The 20,289-nt window shown below is 40.6% G+C and overlaps 1 protein-coding gene across 6 annotated transcripts in view; it reads right to left on the bottom strand.

Annotated features, from left to right (window-relative positions):
• The window catches only part of COP1 (COP1 E3 ubiquitin ligase), a 333,778-nt gene that overhangs the window by 36,208 nt on the left and 277,281 nt on the right, over positions 1 to 20,289 (bottom strand). For all 6 annotated transcript variants that reach the window (XM_072998208.2, XM_072998210.2, XM_020813947.3 and 3 more), the window contains 2 exons: positions 1,048 to 1,172; positions 104 to 264 (listed from right to left, as the gene is read on the bottom strand). In XM_072998208.2, coding sequence (XP_072854309.2) covers positions 104 to 264; positions 1,048 to 1,172 — 286 coding nt within the window. The remainder of the gene's footprint in view (positions 1 to 103; positions 265 to 1,047; positions 1,173 to 20,289) is intronic.

Raw genomic sequence — 20,289 nt, 5'->3', positions numbered from 1 at the left:
TTCTGTCTGAAGTGACATGGAGCAGATATCACCTCAGAGACAAACATGCCCCCTTCTAAGACAGAATTAGAAAAAAAATCAGCAAATCAGTAAAAATGTTTACCCCATCTGGCAGTGCTCTCCAGCATACAGCACTGACAAATTCATTTGTGTCATCTTCTTTACGGTCCTTGTCCAAGACACTCTTGACAGTGTCGAATTTGAAAGTTAGTAGTGTCTTTGAGAGGCCCTTGTAGTACAAGTAGAGAGAGTTATTTTCACTTCCTGCATCAAAAGCAAAAATACAGAGCCACGTTAGAAGGCTGATAACATACAAGTATTCCTAAATATCTGTTTCATGCTCAAGTACACAGTTCCCATCAAAAACCAAGTTACAGCTAAAACACTGCAAAGCAGTTATATATATATAAAATAACATCAACTATATCTGATATAACACAACCAATCTAATATGTAATGATATGAGTTCATATGAAGACTTTTACTTTGTGTTCTAAGAAATGGAGTACAAGGGAAATGCTGACGTTGGAGGGGACTCAGATGCAAGCAACAAATTGATAAAAAGTTTGGAAGGGACATCCTATGAGGTTAGACTGAAAGGTAGGCTGAGTACATTTCAGCTACAGAAAACAAAACAGATGTTCACAATTTAAAATGTTCCAGGGAACTTTAGAAAAAGACAGAAAGTGACCAATATTCTCCAGCATTTTGGTATTATACTCTGAATTTTTTTGGATCAGAATGAAGAATTTCATAAGCATAAAGTGGAACTTGACATTGGAAAAAGTATATAATATATAATATAAAATTAAATAATTTTATAATTATAATCTAATCTTATATAACATTATATAAAATCTTCAGTATTTTAATTGGGTGCAAGGCATAATGTGGTTCTATATACTGAAGCAATTCTGCCACATAGACGTGTTTACAAGAAGTCACTATCACATTCATAAAGTCACTGAAATGCACTCAATAAGAAATAATAAAGGTTTTAAAGAAACACTATGCTAGGCCAGTTGGATGAACAGATGTTTCACTCACCACAGGCAATATAATCTCCATTAGATGCCAGTCCTACAAAATTCTTCTCATTGATGTGGCCCTTAAAGGAACGCAAGCAATGTGGCTTCCCTACATTCCACAATTTTAGCTGACTATCTGTTGACCTGAGAAGAGAGAAATATAAACCTCTGGGTAAGGTGTTCGCACCACATGCCAAAGTATTATGAAGATGGCTCAAGGGAGGAGTGGACACAAGGCCAAGCAGCAAAATCCCTATTCGCAAAGACAGCAGCGTGCATCCTGAGTGAACCAGTACTCTGGCAATATGATCTCCTTATTAAATAATCACCTGCCTTTTGCCAGGGTTCTAAAACTGCACTACAGGCCAACTGTTTCCTCCCTGGATATGAGTGTGCTTAAATATGTCAAGCTGAGGCTATAGGTGCATTATTGTATGGAAAAATGGATTACTACTAATAATTAACTGGTCATTTGCTTTCACAACCTTACATTCTCTCAGTGGAAGAACAGTCATTTAGCTAAGGCCATCCAGACATGCAAGTCTTCAAAATCCCAAACCACACTGGATATTTAGAGCTAAGATGGTTTAAAAAGTATTAGTATGACTAAAATGCACCACAGCCAGCCCAAGAGTCCTGCCTTAAAGCACTACTTGAATCATCACAGACAGCTCTGGATGCTAATTAGTCCAGGCATATAACAATATGAACAAAGCTAAGCTAATAAGTACATGGGAGAAGATCATTGTACCGTTTGTATTTAGGTAAAAGGCATGTAAAACTGGTTCTACAGCAACAAGAATTCATTTAGAAGATATTTTGATCTTACAATTTTATTTTAACACATAAAAACAGTTTCATGAAATTGCTCATTTAATAGCATGTTATATACAGAATTATGGTGACATTACAAGTACATAAAAGCTACAGGCACTTAACATTTTTCCCAGCAGCTAGAATTTTATTGGGTATTTATGCTGATATAAGCACAAGTGCACAAATTATGGTAGCAAACTGCTGTTATTTAAAGAGTTGCTGTTTACAATGCATCACATGACTTGGCACATGACTAAGAAAGCAAATGGCAATAGATCAATTATCGGCAATTTGTTGCCACAATTTATACTACCACGCTTACTCTGGTATAAATTCCCAATAGGATACTAGCCAACCAGTTCATCTGCACATATTTACGACAGTTATTAATTCTGAAAGGACCAATTCTCTAAAAGTTTACAATAACTTCCCTCTATTGACATCTGGACACAGCAGAGCTAAACCTGTGAGTGACCACTCAAAACCTACTTGCATTTTGTATTCTGTGATAAAAAGTTACGGCTAGAGCTAAGGGTGTGGTTACAGTATGGAAATAAAACAGGAGCTGGACTGAGACTTTTGAAGTTGAGACTTTTGAATTTGGTTTTGGGGGTCACTGTGTGCATGCTCTTGTGACAACTTTTAATCCATTTTCTGCTGTGGTGTACATCAGTTGGGGGGGCTAAATGGGCTTTTTAAACCACTGCATTTCTAAGTGAATTGGTAAGGTGGGGTTCCAGGTTCCTATATTTCGCTCTCCAGAGGCTATCCATTCTGGGAGTGAAATGTCTGTACCAATAGACTAAAACAAAAACCCCATGCTACCATAGCTATGTGGAGATGCTCCTGATGCATTGTATTGGAACTGCTTTCGAGGTTTTGTCTCGTGTCTACCCACCCTCGCACTGGCTTCCTTTCACAGCTGCTGCAAACTCACTTCCCCTGTTGAGGTGATGTGGGTAGCAGGGACAAAACAGAATCACAGAATGAGTTGGAAGGGGCCTATAAGGTCATGAACTCCAAATCCCTGCTCAAAAGAGGAACTCCACGTGTCGATTGGGGCCAGGGATGGTATTGGGATTTTGCTGGGTTACCGCGCTCCCCGCGATCCAGCCACTTCCCTTCCAGAGTTGACTGACTTTGTCTCCACGGCACTATTGGGATCCCCGAGGCTTTTGGTCATGGGTGATTTCAACGTGCACGTGGGGGCAGAGGCATCTGGGTCAGTTCTTGAGTTCTTGGAAACCATGGCTTCCTTGAACATGTCTCAACATGTCAACAGCCTCACCCACATGGGTGGTCACGCACTGGACCTGGTCTTTTCCTCCAGTTAGAGCGAGTGTGATTGGTCGTGACGGACCTCATGTCAGTCCCCTTGTCATGGTCAGATCACACCTAATAAAATGTAACCTCACAGTGGCTCGCCCCCCCTTGCAGGGAGCAGGGACCTATTTCTATGGTCCACCCTCGAAGACTACTGGATCTGGTTGGATTCCAGGACATCATGAGAGGGGTCATGGCAGACCTGGCTAGCGCTCCTGTTGACACTCTTGTTGATAGCTGGTCCACCTTTGCAACCAGGGCTTTAGACACGATCGCGCCTAAATGCCCTCTCCGTTGTAGAGCTCGGCCAGCGCCCTGGTTTAACCAGGAGCTTTGAGCGCTGAATCGACATAGGAGAAGGCTAGAGCGTAGGTGGAGGAAGAACCTGACGGATTATAATAGGATAGCTGTCAGGGTCACAACTAACGTTTACCTGTCTAAGGTAAAGGCTGCTTGTCGAACTTACTTCGCTAACCGGATTAAGTGAAACGTCCAACCAGCAGGCGGAGTTATTCCGTATAGTGCGCGACCTATCCGGAACTGGTCTGGATGATAAGCCTCCCCCTAGTTTTTCACCTGACCAGTTTGCAGCCTTTTTAAAATCTAAAGTGGAGGCCATCCTGTAAGCAATCCCCCATCTCCAAGGAGATTAAGGGGAAGCCGGAGAAGGAGAGATTTCAGAGTTTAGCCAGTCCTTATTAGCTAAGATGAGCCCAACTTCTCAGCCAGGCCCTGACTAACACTCCTTCCTCAAGTCCATCCCCTTGGTTAAGAAAAAGCAACAAACACAGACAGTCCATGAGTTTACACTCAGGCTAATCTGGGCTCTATATGGTAGCAAAATATTCGTGGCCAATTAGTTAGGCTAGTTTGTACAAGAGACCAATGCATGCAATCTTAAACATTATTGCTTTTATTCAGAAAGATAGTTCTAGACAGAATTCAGTTTATAGCAAAGTAATTCAGTCAGAAACATTTCCATATCAAGTCAGACAGACCACCCCACAAACTCCAGCCAGGAAAAATAACACAAGAAAACATACTAAGCTAGAATTATGCATAGGCGTTGTCTTTCTTACGTATCCTGTGGCTTCATAGTCCATAGTCCTTCAGGAAAGGTTAGATTCCAGTTGTAATCCAAAAATCCATGTTGGCAAAAAGCTCCATTCAAAAGTTATAATCCATTTTGGGAAAAAGCACATGTCTGTCCTTTCTCAGTCAAACTCCATCTTTTTCCCTCTACCAACTTCCTTCTCCTTCCCAGGATGCTTCATAAGGAACACCCCCTCCTGGGTCTTGTTGTCCCGCCTAACTTTCTCATGGAAGCTTGAGTTGTTATCATGTCTTGTGGCAGAATTATTATGACTACCAGGAATGTAACTCTTTGGCTCTCCTTAGCAACTAGATAACCAGAGAATGAAGCTTCTCTGAAACAGCATGTAAAATTTTCCTACCACAGACACAGACATTAAATCAAGATGGATGCTATTGGGACAATCTTAGGACTACATATCCCATTCTCGTAACACATAAAAACACAAATGATCACACATCCGACGGGACCTCTCTCCTTTTTTGAACACAGTGAGTCAAGAAGAGATGTCCAGCACTCCATCTTGCCCAGTAACCCTTGACTCCTTTCGGCCTGTCACGCCTGATTCTGTAGCCAGAGTGCTTGACGACTGTCGAGCCACCACCTCCTCCTTGGACCCTTGCCTGGCCTGGCTAATCAAAGCAGCCAGGCTGATAACAACAGCATGGGCCACTGCAATAATAAATGGATCTTTCCTTGAGGGCAGTTTTCCCTTTGCCCTCAAGGAGACACTCATTTAGGCCCATAAGAAAGAAATCTAATTTGGTGGCAGACGAAATTGGCAATTATAGGCCCGTCGCCAATGTTTCTTTCATGAGCAAAGTGGTTGAGGGTGGTGGCTGACCAGCTTCAGGCACATCTGGATGAAACAGATGCTCTAAATCCTTTTCAGTCGGGCTTCAGGCCGTGCCACGGTACAGAGACAGCATTGGTCGCCCTGTACGATGACTTGTTGAGGGAGGCCGACAGGGGTAAAATATCTTTGTTGGTCCTCCTCGACATCTCGGCAGCCTTCAATACCGTTGACCACAGTATCCTCCTGGGGAGGCTCTCTGAGTTAGGTATCAATGGCTTGGCTCTGGCCTGGTTCCGTTCCTTCTTGGAGGACTGCCCCCAGAGAGTGCAGCTTGGGGAGAGTACTTCGGCCCCATGGAGTCTCAAATGTGGGGTTCCACAGGGGTCGATCATCTCCCCAACGGTGTTTAACATCTATATGAGGCCGCTGGGTGGGGTCATCAGAGGGTGTGCCTGAGGGCTGTACAGCAATGGATGCAGGAGAATAGGCTGAGGCTGAACCTGGACAAGACAGAAGTTCTGAGGGTGGGTGGCCCTGTGGATGGTGGCTTGGGAAACTCCCTCATGTTTTTTTGGGGGGTGGCCCAGGCCGTGAAGAGTGGGGTCCGCAGCCTAGGGGTACACCTGGACCCGACGCTCACCATGGAAACGCAGGTGGCGTCGGTAGTCTGCACCGCCTTTTTCCACCTTTGGCGGATTGCCCGGCTGTGACCTTACCTAGACACGGGGGGCACACTACCTTAGTACATGCACTCATAATCTCTAGATTAGACTACTGTAACTTGCTCTATGTGGGGCTCCCTTTGAAGCTGATGCGGAAACTTCAGGTGGTGCAGAATACGGCGGCCAGACTCCTTACTGGAGTGAGAAAATACCAACGTATCTCTCCTACTCTGGCCATGCTGCACTGGCTGCCCATCCGTTTCCGCATTGACTTCAAAGTGTTAATGCTTACATATAAGGCCCAAACGGTTTAGGACCCCTATACTTGGCGGAACGCCTGCTCCCACCTAGATCTACTTGGATCACCTGCACAAGCCAGGAGGTGAGGCTGAGGAGCCTAACGCCGAGGGAGGCCCGGAAGGACAGGACACGAAACCGGGCCTTCTCGGCGGTGGCTCCTCGCCTCTGGAATAACCTTCCTCCAGTTACTCGTGCAGCCCCTACACTGGGCACTTTTAAGAGTCAACTAAAAACATGGTTGTATGTTCAGGCCTTCCCTCCTGTCAATATTTAATTCTTTCTTTATTTTTTCTTTCATTTATTATTTGTTTTATTATTGTATGTGTTATGGACTGTTTGTAAAATTCTTATGTTTTATCGTATACACCTTATTGGAAGCCGCCGAAAGTGGCCGACCAGACCAGATGGGCGGGATATAAATCAAATAAATCAAATAATAAATAAAATACAGGAATCAAATCAAAGCAGATCTGACAGATGGTTGTCCAATTTTCTCTTGAATGAATGCCTCCACCACTGGAGTGCTCGCCATCTCCCAAGGCAACTGGTTCCATTGTTATACTACTCTGACAGTTAAGAAGTTTTTCCGGATATGCAGCCTATCTCCAGCTCCCTGTAGTTCAAGCCCATTATTATGTATCCTGCACTCTGAGATGAAACTTGTGTTCTTCTGCTGTACTGTTACTTTTATTTTTTGTTTTATTTCTTTCTATCTTTCAAACTGGAAATAGCACTACATCAGTGTTACAGATAGAAAAAATTACCCTGCAGCCTGAAGCTTGTGATCCTTCCACCCAATACTTGACAAACCCCACAGACACGATTTACTATAACACAGGCAGGCACATATGTAAGTTATTAAAAATAAATAGAATTAAAATCAAGTAGTTAAAATAAACAGGCCTGTAGTGAGTGTTTAAAGAAACTCACTCACGAATGAACACACAAATAAACACATTTCCCAGACCCCCAAAAAAGTGCACTTAGATGTAAATGAATACTATAAAATAAATTTAAAGTGCGCTAAATCCAATAAAAGCCCAGGGGTATTTCAACATGTAACCACACCCTTATTAGTGTTTAAATCAATGTGGAAAATCGATCAAGACCAAAATATGTCCCAATGATTTTAGGAAGCAATTAACTCCATCTGGATCCAGCATCTATACACAAGAATACATCTACATATAAATTCACTGTGGGACTAAAATATATTGCTATTTGAAGTGAGGCCCAAACACCCACCCACAAGAGCATAATTGTAAAGTGACTTGTTGCGCTATCCAGACTGTTAATGCAATTCCTTTTCTTACTCTTTTAAATATTTCTTTTAATTGAGAGATTGCTGTGGGAGGGAAGAAATCTAGTCACAGACTGAGTGATTGAGCAATCTTTATTACTGTACTATTGTTTAGAATTGTTTTTAACTGTTTTAGCTTACAATGTTTGATGGAACCCGCCCGGAGTAGACTTTGTCTAAAAGGGCGGGATAGAAAGCCAATAAACAAACAAACAAACAAATAACAGTCACTGACCAGGAGATATATTCAAATATTATTATTATATATAGTAAGGTAAAGGTTCCCCTTGACATTTTTAGTCCAGTCGTGTCGGACTCTAGGGGGCGGTGCTCATCCTGTTTTCAAGCCATAGAGCCAGCGCTTGTCCGAAGACAGTTTCCATTGTCAGGTGGCCAGCATGACTAGGGAATGCCGTTTTACCTTCCTACTGAGATGGTACCTATTTATCTACTCAGGTGTTTTATCCTGCCACAGAGGTGGTACCTATTTATCTACTTGCATTTACATGCTTTTGAACAGCTAGGTTGGCGAGGAGCTGGGACAAAGTGACAGGAGCTCACTCCGTCACGTGGATTCGATCTTACGACTGCTGGTCTTCTGACCCTGCAGCACAGGCTTCTGCAGTTTAACCCGCAGCGCCACCACATCCTATTATATATATTAGTATAACACAAAAATGCAGTTAAAAATATACAACCTAATACAAGTCAATTTCAAGTTCAAGTTTATTGTATTGGCTAAAAGCTGTTACAATCGTTTAAAATACAAATATGGCTAAGTAAAATCATGATAAAATAACAGACGAAGGGGAGAGAAAATCAGGGGAACACATGTGGGTGCCCCTTCATATCTGGGAGTCCCCTGCACAATTGATTGTGATGTCTCTCAGGAAATTAGCGTGGATGTTTCTGGCTGCTTTTGCAAACAGCGCTGTTCTGTATGTTTCATATGGGTGATGGTCCAAAAGTAAGTCACCTAACCATCTTTATCTGAGGGCTTTCCTCCTGTAGGGCAGCCAAAATGTTACCCAGAAATTTTTCTCTAGGGTTTTGATAGAACTGACAGGTGAGTAAATAGTGAACAACATCCTCTATCTCACCAGCTCCGCAAATACACAGCCTTAGATGCTTAGGGACATTCATGTACCTGCCGTCTAAAACAGCAGTTGGCATGTTTTGAAAACAAAGTTCTGTGAATGCTGTTCTCAGGGGGGCAAAAGTAAGTGTATGTAAGTATTGCGCTCTTGAGTGGTTTGTTTTCAGCAGATGGTACCAGTGAAAGAAATTTGAAGATTCTATTAAGACTAAGTCCTGGTTATTATCCAATTTGTAGACGCAGTCCCTCAAAATTCTTTTAACCCCAGAAAAAAACAAAAAGGTCTGTGGAGAGGGATTTAGATTTTATTAAGATTTGAACTGAAGTTGCCAAGCCACCACTCTTCCATTGCTCTACCAAAAAGCATTTAGGTAGATGGTGATCGGGCATATCCATCACCCTCTTATAGTAGGAGAACATAGCTAGAGCTGCCCTGGCTTTGATGGACACCATACCTGTCCTGCTCTAAGAAGAGCTGCCGGAGTCACCCAAGGTGCCGCGAGGATGTGTCTCAGAAACTTGTTCTGTCCTACTTCAAGGTGGTGTAGGTTATTGTGATTCATACCCCAGATCTCAATTCCATAAAGCATTTGGGAGATCACCATCCCTGAAAAGACTTAAAGCTGGGGTTACTAGGTTTCCACCTTTACATTGGAAAAATATGGCCAAAGCATGGCTAGATTTCTGAACCAATATTTTGGTGCTCTGTATCTGGGATTTCCAGCAGTTTTTCTCATCGAAATGCACTCCTACGTCTAGACTTGTTCTATTTTATTTTTGCCTATAGTCCAGCTGAATTTGGAGGAATGCTTTCCAAAAATCATCACTTTAGATTTTGTGTAATTTATTTTTAGTTGCTCTAGGTGGCTGAACTCCAACATTTCTTTTAAGTTCAAAATGTAATCTATTAGGACTGTGAGCACAGAAGGATACAAGGACAAGAGGATCCCAGGGATTAAGGAAGGGGACTGAAAGATTCAGAAGGAAGAATATATTAGACTCTTAAAGAATCTTCTTTGAAAGTAGTAATGAAAATAACATTCATTTCAGTTCTTCAGCGTCTTACATATGATGTGATGTACTGCATGCAATGAAGACAAAAGGGCAAAACCTCCAGTGTAGACTGAGACATTATTTAGCAACTATTTACATGTAGCTGACATGTTGTGGAGAATCTTCCACTTTGCGAACTAAAACTGTAAAAAATTTAGCACCAAGTTAAGAGAAGCAAACACTTCCTTCTAATTATCTGCACATGTAACTCTGTTGTCCTGCAGAAAATAGGAAGTTGCCTTGCTCTGAGTTGGCCCACACTTTCAAATCATGTGAAAGAGCATATCTCCAGGATGTCAGGTAGAATTGTTTCTCAGCTTGTAGATATCACTGGTACTGCTTAATTGCCTGCAATTCAAATAGTAACCAAGACCATCCCTGCTTAGCTTCAAACATTAGACGGGGTCAGATAAAGTCATAGTCTATAGGTGAGATAAAAAGATTCTCTGAAAAATGTTCCCTACATGTAAACAGTCATTATACCTTATCTTCCTTTGTTGCTGGCCCTATGTATGTAAATCATGTGTTTTGAATGAGATACTGTTTGAATGAGATACTGTATAAAAATATTCACAATATGAACTTTATACAACTAATGTGTGCTACAGCTGGAAGATGCTTGGTGAAAACAGCAGCATAGATCTACTTATAAACATTAATGTGGGAGGACAAGATGACTGGTGTAAATTAACTTTTATGGTAACCTTAATGGATTCTGGCTGCAGCCAACATAAGGAGGTTGGCACACTAAACTTTTTTCACTAGGAGAGTCTTTTAATTATTTTAATAATGAAGGAAATACAAATGGATATGAAAGAAGGAAAAACAAAATGGTAAAGCCACTCGCCTTTGATATAACGGTCACATATCTCTAAAGTTTGTTTCCCCATTCCCACTGTTAACAATGCAAAAGATTGACTGCATCATTCTATAACCAGTAGAATCAATAAACCCTGCCAGATTTTAGGTTCTTCTAACTAGCCTGAAGGTCAAAATGTAACTCAGCCAGCCGGAACTGATCAATGAAATACATAAAACAGTTTAGATTGGAAAAATAAAATATTTTGTTATTATTTTTCTTATTAATGCTGTTAATCACTGACAAACGTCTTCTACTAGGCAAGTTTTGTGGATCAAACTCAGATGCAAGATACAACCTAAAACTTTATGTTATAGTACACTGTGTTGATTGGGGGGCATCTGAAAAAAGAGTCTGGCATTTCTTATTGTACCTCATCTCAAATTGACAGTTTTGTCCATATAACCTAGGGCTATTCAACAAGCATTTTCAAATGCCTCTCCCTCTCACTTAGGATGTGGCAATTCTCATGCATGATGTTATCACTCGATTATTCAGGCAGAAATAATCTCATATTCCTTTCCTAAGAAACAATGACATTTCTATTTCTTTGACAATTCAATTTTGTCAAAGTTTTAGTATCATTTTTCTTTTTTGTTGCCATGTTTAGATGTAGTCTCATATCAGAATCAATGAAAACATTATTAAGAATTACAGTATAATATTCTATAACAGAATACAGCTCAATGAACTACATGCAAGTATGTACTTTGTTAATAAAACAAATGTTATTTATTTATTTTTACTAGTGCTGTGTATTAAAGTAATTGGCATAATACTGAAGGATATTACTGCTGTTAAATAGGACATTTTAAATGGCAGGAGAGTTCAAGTTATCAAGACAGATGTTTTGAAGTGTGTAAAATGAATTGACAAGATTTAACAGCAATGTTTATTTGGTCCCTTGACTTTTATACACATATACATTTCAGTTTTTTTTTGTCATTACACTTACATGTACAGTACAAGATAAAGAAAACTAAAATGCATGTACAGTGGTACCTCGGTTTACGAAAGCCTCGTTTTACGTAATTTTCGGTTTATGAACCAAAATCGATAGAAAATAATGCCCCGGTTTATGATTTTCTCTCCCCCCCCCCGTATGAAAGGGTTTTCCAGGACACACTGCTCTGGAGGTTTCTAGCGCTGTCCCCATTCCTAGCGCAATCTGTGATTTGGTTTACAAAATTTCCACTTTACATAATGTTCTGGAGGAGACATTAATTTCGTAAACTGAGGTACACCTGTATAAGTGAATCACTTAAAAACTGCAAATCCTTTAATTTACTAATTTAATCTTAACATCACATCCCAACACTTCTGCAGATTCTTCACACCCTTAATGGGTACTAGTTAATTCTATTCTCCTCCTATAACACCTGCAATATATTCAGCTGTTTGTTCTGTTATTAATTTATGCTTGCCTTCCAGCAAATATGCCACACAAGATCTAGCTGATCTTTCCAACCACAAGGATAGCAGTGAAATCTATAAAATAGGTCTCAGCTTATTTTGTAATCTACATTCCAGGATAAAATAATTTATTGTTTCCACGTGTCCTTAGTAGCAAAAACAGAATCTCAAATCAAAGGAAGTTCTTTTAGAGCACCCCCCATTACTGCTAAAAACAAACAATTGAATTGGACTGCTGTAAATTTTTTCTGAATTTTGTTATGGAAAAAATCTGAAAGTAGTTAGCTGGTGAATAAGCCTGCAGGAAATGCTCCATTTTAATAGCAAACAGATACGATTTGCCTCAGAATTTGCTTCTTAATAGTTTATGTCCAGCAGCCTCTTTTTAGTTTATTGTTCTGGCCTCTTTATAGGTGCATCTCTATAGCTGAGCTGATAATAACCCAATCCAGTGGCCTCATTATTTAGTTTCTTATACCAAGCAGTAGTGTAAGAATCTGCCGGCAGCAATTTCACTAAACCTGGGGATAAATCTTCTATAGTATCCCACTAAACCAAGAAAGGATCTTATCTTCTTCTTAGTATTGGGTCTAGGCCAAGTAAGTATTGCTTCTACTTTTGCCTCAAGGGGTTTGATGACACCTCCCCCTACCATATGAGCCAAGTATTTCATCTCGGGCTTCCTAGTTGACATTTATTGGCTTTTACTGTTAACCCCGCTGCTTTCAACCGCTGTAGTATTAATTCTAGGTGACATAGGTGATCCTGCCAGGTGTTGCTAAAGATCCCTATATCATCGATGTATGCTACTGTAAATGCACTGAGCCCTTGTAGAGTTTTGTCCATCAGCCTTTGGAATGTAGCTGGGGAATTCCTAAGGCGAAAAATGAGGACCCGAAACTCAAACAAGCCGAAAGGGCTACAGAATGCGGTTTTTTCTTGGTCCCTAGGGTCTATTCGCACTTGCCAGAACCCTTTAGTTAAGTCCAAACAGGAAATATATCGGCAACCCCCAATAGTTTCAATTAGGTTGTCAAGTCTGGGCATGGGGTAAGCATCGGGTTTGGTCACTAGATTTAATTTTCTGTAATCTACACAGAACCTGACGCTTCCATCTGGTTTGTCCACTAATACTATTGGAGCCGACCAAGCGCTAGACGATGGCACTATAATGTTATCTTTTAGCATCTCATCTAGCTCTTTGCACACTTTGTTTACATAAGGTCCGGTTACTCTGCAAGGGGTTACAGCCTGCGGGGCTGCATTGCCCGTGTCTATTCTATGCATCACTCCACTGGCTACACCAGGTTTGCTTGAGAAAACCTGTTGATACTTAGTAACCAATATTTTCAGATCACTCTGCTGTTCTATGGTTAGAGCAGGGCTGATCTTCACTTCCTCTGGGTTGTACTTTGCTTCACCCCTCTCTTCCCAGAATGGTAAATCATGTTCTTCTTTCTCAGCTGCTTTCATTGCAAAAAAGCACATTTTTTCTTCTCTATAATTTATTTTATTTATTTATTTATTTATTTTATTTCTATCCCGCCTATCTGATCATATTAGACCACTCTAGGCGGCTTACAGTAAAAACAACAATGTAATTTTAAAACTTTACAGCAGAAACGTAAATTAAAAAAAAATAAAGAATATAATATGGCTTAAGGGCATTTACATGAACTACCCTCCTGCCTAGGTGTTCATCTCCTTCGATAATGTAATTAAGGTCACTCATTTTGTAAATGACCCTATAAGGTCCGTCCCAATTTAACTGTAGTTTGTTCCCCTTGATGGGCCTCAACATCAGTACCTCATCTCCAGGGTTAAACTGTCTTTCTCTAGCCTTTCTACCATACCAAACTTTCTGTTTGACTTTATGGGTTTTTAGGTTTTCAGCAGCCAATTCTAGATTTCTTTTGAGGCTGTTCATTAATGAGTCTATATATGTGACTACATTTTGAGGATCTTCTTCTACAAATTGTTCCCAATTTTGCTTAATTAGATCAAGTGGACCTTTCACTTTTCTCCTGAATAGTAATTCAAAAGGACTGAACCCGGTACTTTCTTGTGGGACTGATCTGCAGACATATAATAGTAATTGTAATTTCTGGTCCCATTTATTAGGGTTCTCAGCTAAATAGGCTTTAATCATTCTCATAAGAGTCCCATTAAATTTCTCTGTTAATCCGTTACTTTGCGGATGATATGGGGAAGTTTCTAAATGTTTAATGCCACAAATCTGCCAGTCTCTTCATAAGTATGGTCGTAAATCAGTTATAATCTCTGATGCAAAACCCATTCTGGTCATATAGCTCAAAATAGCATCAGCTACTGTGTGTGTCTCAATGTTGCTCAAAGGAATTGCCTCAGGGTATCTTGTGGCATGATCAACAATGGTAAGAATAAATCTGTTTCCCCTTTTTGTGACTTTAGGTAATGGTCCTATAATATCCACTCCAATACATTCAAAAGGTGTAGAGATTACGGGTAAAGGGCACAGCTTAGCCTTCGTCCTGTCACGGTTATTACCCTGTCTCTGGCACACATCACATCTCCGACAGAAATTTTTAATTTGTTTTCCTATTTCTGGCCAATAGAAGTTCTGAGTTATTCTCTGCTTTGTCTTATTTATAACTAAATGTGCAGCAAAAATATCAGAATGTCCCCTTTCTAAAATCATCGAGCGATATTTATCTCGTACAACTGACTTCGAATCTCATGTCCCCCTTTAGAAATATTCATCAGTGTCTCTCTATACAGCAAACCGTGTTTGATAAGGAACCATTCAGGGGATAATTCTATGCTGGACACTTTATCAAAACAACATTTTAAAGTGGGATCTGCTTGCTGCTCCTGGGAAAATATACTTTTTTGGGGTATTTCTAGTGAAAATGCCCCAGCTTGTGGTATATTTTCATTTCCCTCTTGAATGTTAGTTACCTGTTCAGCTGCTACAGTTTGATCTTGTTGTGATCATGTAATCACTAACGCCCTGTTAACATGTTCAGAGAGGTCTGTCCCAATAAGTACTGCTGAAGGTATCTGCGAGGAAATTCCAAAGCGCCAATTTCCTTGCCATCCTTTATATCGAACTAAAACTTCTGCTACAGGCAAAACTACCATTTCTTTCCCAATCCCTTTGATAGTCATACGATCATTAGTTATAATGTGCCTCTGAGGTATGATATCAGGGTGACACAGAGTAACCTGAGAGCACGTGTCTCTTAATGCTAAATAGTTGTGTTCAAATATTCCTATATTATCACCAGCTGCTTCAAATAATTGGGGATCAGTTCTTATAAACAGACAATGTCTTATTTCAGCCACTGGAATATTATCTTCATAACTCTCATTTGTATTAGAGACCTCTGTTGGCGTTTCCATGACAACAGGCTCCTCCCTAGGGGAATCTATCTGACCACTCTGAATACAGTAAACAGATTTAGCCTTGTTTAAATTCATTTTCTGAGGTAAAATTTCTTTATTTACTTTTGCTTTATTACACTGGGAAGCAATATGGCCTTTCTCATGGCAAATGAAGCAAATTCTGTCGCACCATGAAGTCTTTCCAGCCACTTTTCCTTTTCCCTCCAAAATCTGGCTTTTGGCTTGGCCTTGTTCTGAAGGCTTTCCAACAAAATGGCCGCCCCCTTTCTGCTGGCTTTTAACTTGCCCTTTAGGATATTTATTGTAGTCCTCCCACGTTTTTCTCATACTCTTTCCCTCAGAATACATAGGCTTTCTAATGTGTGAAATAAAATCTGCAATTTCTCCTGTCAGCAATCCCTCATCTTCAAGGAGATACTGGGGCTGCCGGAGAATGGAGAGATTCCAAAGTTTAGTCAGTCCTTTAGGAGCTAAGATGAGCCCAAGACTCTCAGCTAGGCCCTGACTAACACTTCTTCCTCAAATCCACCTCCTTTATTAAGAAAAGCAACACACACAGAGAAATACATGAGTTTAGACTCAGGCTAATCTGGGCTCTATATCAGGTAGCAAATACACATGGCCGAATCAGAAAGACTAGTCTGTTCAAGAAACCAATGCATGCAATTCTAAATCATTACTGTTTTATTTAAAAAAGAATGGTTCAGAAAAGAATTCAGATTATTGCAAAGTAATTCAGTTAGAAACATTTTCATAACAAGGCAGACAGATCACCCCCACCACTCCAGCTGGAAAAATAAAATAATTAAAAGCATTCTAAACTAGAATAATGCATAAGCACAGTCATTCTCACGTTTCCAGGGATTTCACAGTTCGTAGCCCAACAGGTCAGGTAGATTCTAATTGTCCTCCATCAGTCTATGTTGACAAAAAGGCTCCATACCAAAGATATAATCCATTTTGGGAAAAAGCACATGTCTGACCTTTCTCAGTCCAACTCCATCTTTTTTCCAACTTCCACCAACTTCCTTCTCCTTCCCAGGATGCTTCATAAGGAACACCCCCTCCTGGGTCTTGTTGTCCCGCCTAACTTTCTCATGAGAGCTTGAGAGTTATCAGATTTTGTGGCAGAATTATTTTGACTACGAAAGTCTCTGCTCTCTACTCATCTTAGCAACGAGATAACCAGAGAGTGAAGCTTCTCTGAAACAGCATGAAAAACTTTCCTACTACAGAGCAGACTTTAAATCAAGATGGATGCTGTCAAGACAATATTATGACTACAAAACCCATTCTAGCATCTCATAAAAACACAAATCATCACATCTCCTGCCTGTTTCAAATCTGTAGGTCGCTTGTCTTTCACCAAGTATTTAATTTCACCATGTAAAAGGGAATAGAACTGTTCCAGCCCTATAATATTTTTAAATTGTTGAATTGTCTGCACACCCTCCTGTGCCAACCACTTATCCAGATATTTAGCTAAATTGGCACCAAGCTGTGTGTAAGACTCATCTGGTTTCTTTGACAGTGTTCTGAATCTTTGCCTCAGCTGTTCTGCATTTACGCCAAACCTAGCAAACACCAACTTTTTAAATTCAGAATAATTTTTTATCATTTCGATTGGCATTTCGGCATAGACTTTAGCCAGACACCCACTAATTTGAGATCTTAAAATTATCATTTTCTCTGACTCTCTGACAGAAAAATCAGCACACGCTCTTTCAAAAAGAGTTAAAAATGCCTCTGGACAGTCTCCTTGTTTAAAAGAAGGAAATTTCTCCAAATCTGCTTTTGACAACTGCCCTTCTTCAGCGTTGGAATTTCTATTGTTATTGTTCTGGTTCATTAATTCCATTCTCCTGATCTCAAAGGCCATCCTCTCTTTTTCCTATTCAATCTGTTTCATTCTTTCCCCCATTTCTAGCTTTTTCATACTGTATTCATGTGCTTGTGCTAACTCCAATTTTCTGATGTCAGTTAAAACTTCTCTAGGGGACTCTTCCTCTTGAGCTGAGGAAAATCTTTCCTCTCCCCCATTAAACTCTTCATCTGAACTAGCTGCCATCTCAGCAGATCTTGGTTCAAGTTCAGTTTTTCTACTACGGGTTAAGGGCATTTTATTCATAAAAGGCTCTTCTCTCAATTTTCAAGCCTCTGTTTAAAGTCACTTTTTTTCTGTGCTATTCGTCTGTGATATATAGTTGCAGCCTTCACTAGCACACAGGTAGCAACTGTAACTATGCTTCTTTGGCTTCTGCCCCTTAAGCTGGGCCTCCTGCCAAACAAAGGTTACTTTATTATTTTGCCTCTGGCACCCCTCTTAAATTAACACAGCTCTACCCAGACCTAGGTTCTGCTGTTTAAATGGAGATCTCTCAGCTTTGCTGCCTTTGGTCTTCGCTATGTCCCCTCAGAGTTTCCCTAACTCTGGACACGCTGACCAAACCACCACAGCCTTTGCCTTGGGCCACTCTCCCTCACAAAATGGACTCTACAGAGCTGGACAAGGAAACTCAGTTTTCACTCTGAAGTTTTAGCGCACCTCTACTAGGCTCTGCTCCCCTTGAGTCAGGCCCTAGAAGGTAACTCGCGCTCTCCACTTCAGATTTTTTTTAGTTTTATTCATTTCCAAAGAATGAAAAGACAATCGACCATATTACACATATTAAATACAAAACTATTTCCCACATTTCTCCAAATCACATATATTCCTTTCCCCATCACCTTTAAAAGAAATATTGACCAACAATCTAAGTCTCTTTTATCGGCATTGCTCTCCACTTCAGATGACCGTAACTGAAGACCTTCGCTCTGGTCACTTTTGCCAAGGCTTTACTGGACTACTCGTATCCCGCTGCTGGACACCAGTTTTATTGTAACAGCCTCTTCATGAGTCACAAAGGGGCTATTACGTCACACTCACTCACACTTAATTCACGCTGCCACCAACCATTCCCTCAAATAATACTTCAGGCCAATGTATGATTTTAAAATAAAAGAACTTGAGTTTATTGTGTACAACAAAAGGAATGGTAAATCACTTGAAGAAAATAATAAGGCAATCACTGTAATAAAGTAACACTCACACACACACTCTCACAGACCCTCACTAGATAGCACAGTTCTTACTTCACAATATCATCAAGCCCTAACCTTCCTAGCATAACCCTATCTGGTCCCTATCTGGTCCCTATCTCAGACCCTATCTCAAGCACTCACACCATTCACTCCCCTTATATACACTAGCTCCACCCCGTATGTCCCACCTTCCGTCACGCTATTGGCAGATGACATACAGCTTCAGCAGTGACGGACAGGTGATGTCAACGTGACTGTAACAAGAAAGACACCCCACCCCCTTAAAAAATAAAGCAGCATCCTCTGAATATTCTGAATATTACTAATGTATATTTCAGAGGCTTTGTGCTCAATCCTTAGCCAGGCCTCCCTCCCAGAACTCCAGAAATGCACATTCTTGCAGTTTTGGAAGTGCCATTCCAAACAGCCTTTCAAAATACTCTTTTTCTATGAAACTGATGAGCTTTGGGGAGGTCCATCTTCTCCAGCTGATGGTGTTTCAACATTTAATATAGACTTGAGATGTCTATTTTTGTGTCTATAAATCACATATTGTCTGGGAAATTCTAGAGGTTGTAGTTTAAAAAGACAAAGATATGCACACCTCCAATACAGATTACAGTGGTGCCTCGCTTAACGATTACCTTGTTAAATGACAAATCTGCTTGACGATGAGGTTTTTGCAATCACTTTTAATGGGTAAAATTCATTTAACGATGGTCGGTTCCCTGCTTTGGGAACCAATTTTTCGCTTAATGATGGTTTTGAAACAGCTAATCAGTGGCTCTCAAAATGGCCACCCGCTGTGCAAAATGGCTCCCTGCTGTTTTTAAGACAGATTTTTCGCAAGAGAGGCACCGGAAAATGGCCACCCTACGGAGGATCTTCGCTGGACAATTAGGTATTTATTATTATTTATTTATTTGATTTATACCCCGCCCATGTGGCCTAAAATGCCACTCTAGGCGGCTATTTAGCCCATTGGAATGCATTGAGCGGTTTTCAATGTGTTTCAATGGGTTTTTCCCCCGCTTGACGACGATTTCGCTCTACAGCAATTTCGTTGGATCGGATTAATTCATTAAGCGAGACACCACTGTATATTGCTCCAGAGAGCTTTACATTGTTTCTAATGGAAATGTTGTGGAACTGAAAGTTCTCAGTATGAGTATTCCATCATTCATTCAACCAAATAAGAAAGCAAGTTGATTTATCTCTGGGTGTGCAGCAGGGCTGATCAGTGCAGGAAAGCACCTGCTTCTGAGGTGTTTCCATCCATCCCTGCATTTGGCTTGTTTTCAAATGCTTACACGCCCCCATGCTATCAGCCCAGATGAGACCACTCCAGCTACTAATGTTTTCTTTATAGTACCATTTGTAATACCCAGAAAGACAATTAAAAGGAGAGCAAGAGAAACACTATGTCTTTTGCTTCTCAGTGAAGCATCATTGTTGAATTATCAGTTGCTTAAGAGATATGTTTCTCACAATCCCATCCATCCCAAGGAAATGACGTGGCGGGAGAAAGGAAAAGTGTTGCAGCAATATGCTGAATGACAAGGGCACTTAGAAAAACTCATGCTTCAGGTGGGGCATTACTATTGCCCTTTATTCCACAGACAAGGTTGAGGGAAATGTGGGTTTAGAGCAATGAATGAAGGCATGGTTTGAGAGTCACAGACCTGCTAGCAGCACTAAAATGTTCTCCCTGCTTCACACATTCAGGGTTCTCATTCCTTTCTAGGTCCAACTGGATTGTAACAGGAGAGAGTTAATAGGGAAGGAGAGTTTAACAAGGAAAAAAAAAAAACCAAACCAAAACCAAAACCAAAACAAAGACCTGAACTCCACAGAAATCTACAAGATTAGACCACTGTAATGCGCTCTACGTGGGGCTTCCTTTGAGGTTGCTGCGGAAATTACTGGTGGTGCAGAATGCGGCGGCCAGATTACACAGTGGAGTGAAAAAATTCCAACATATTTCGCCCACTCTGGCCGCACTGCATTGGCTGCCCATCAGGTTCCGCATCGACTTTAAAGTGCTAACGCTTACGTACAAAGCCCTAAACGGTTTAGGGCCTCGAT

Source organism: Pogona vitticeps, chromosome 4 (genome assembly GCF_051106095.1).
Source record: "Pogona vitticeps strain Pit_001003342236 chromosome 4, PviZW2.1, whole genome shotgun sequence".
In the NCBI taxonomy this organism is placed as follows: Eukaryota; Metazoa; Chordata; class Lepidosauria; order Squamata; family Agamidae; genus Pogona; species Pogona vitticeps.
This window is presented reverse-complemented; position numbering and strand designations above follow the sequence as displayed.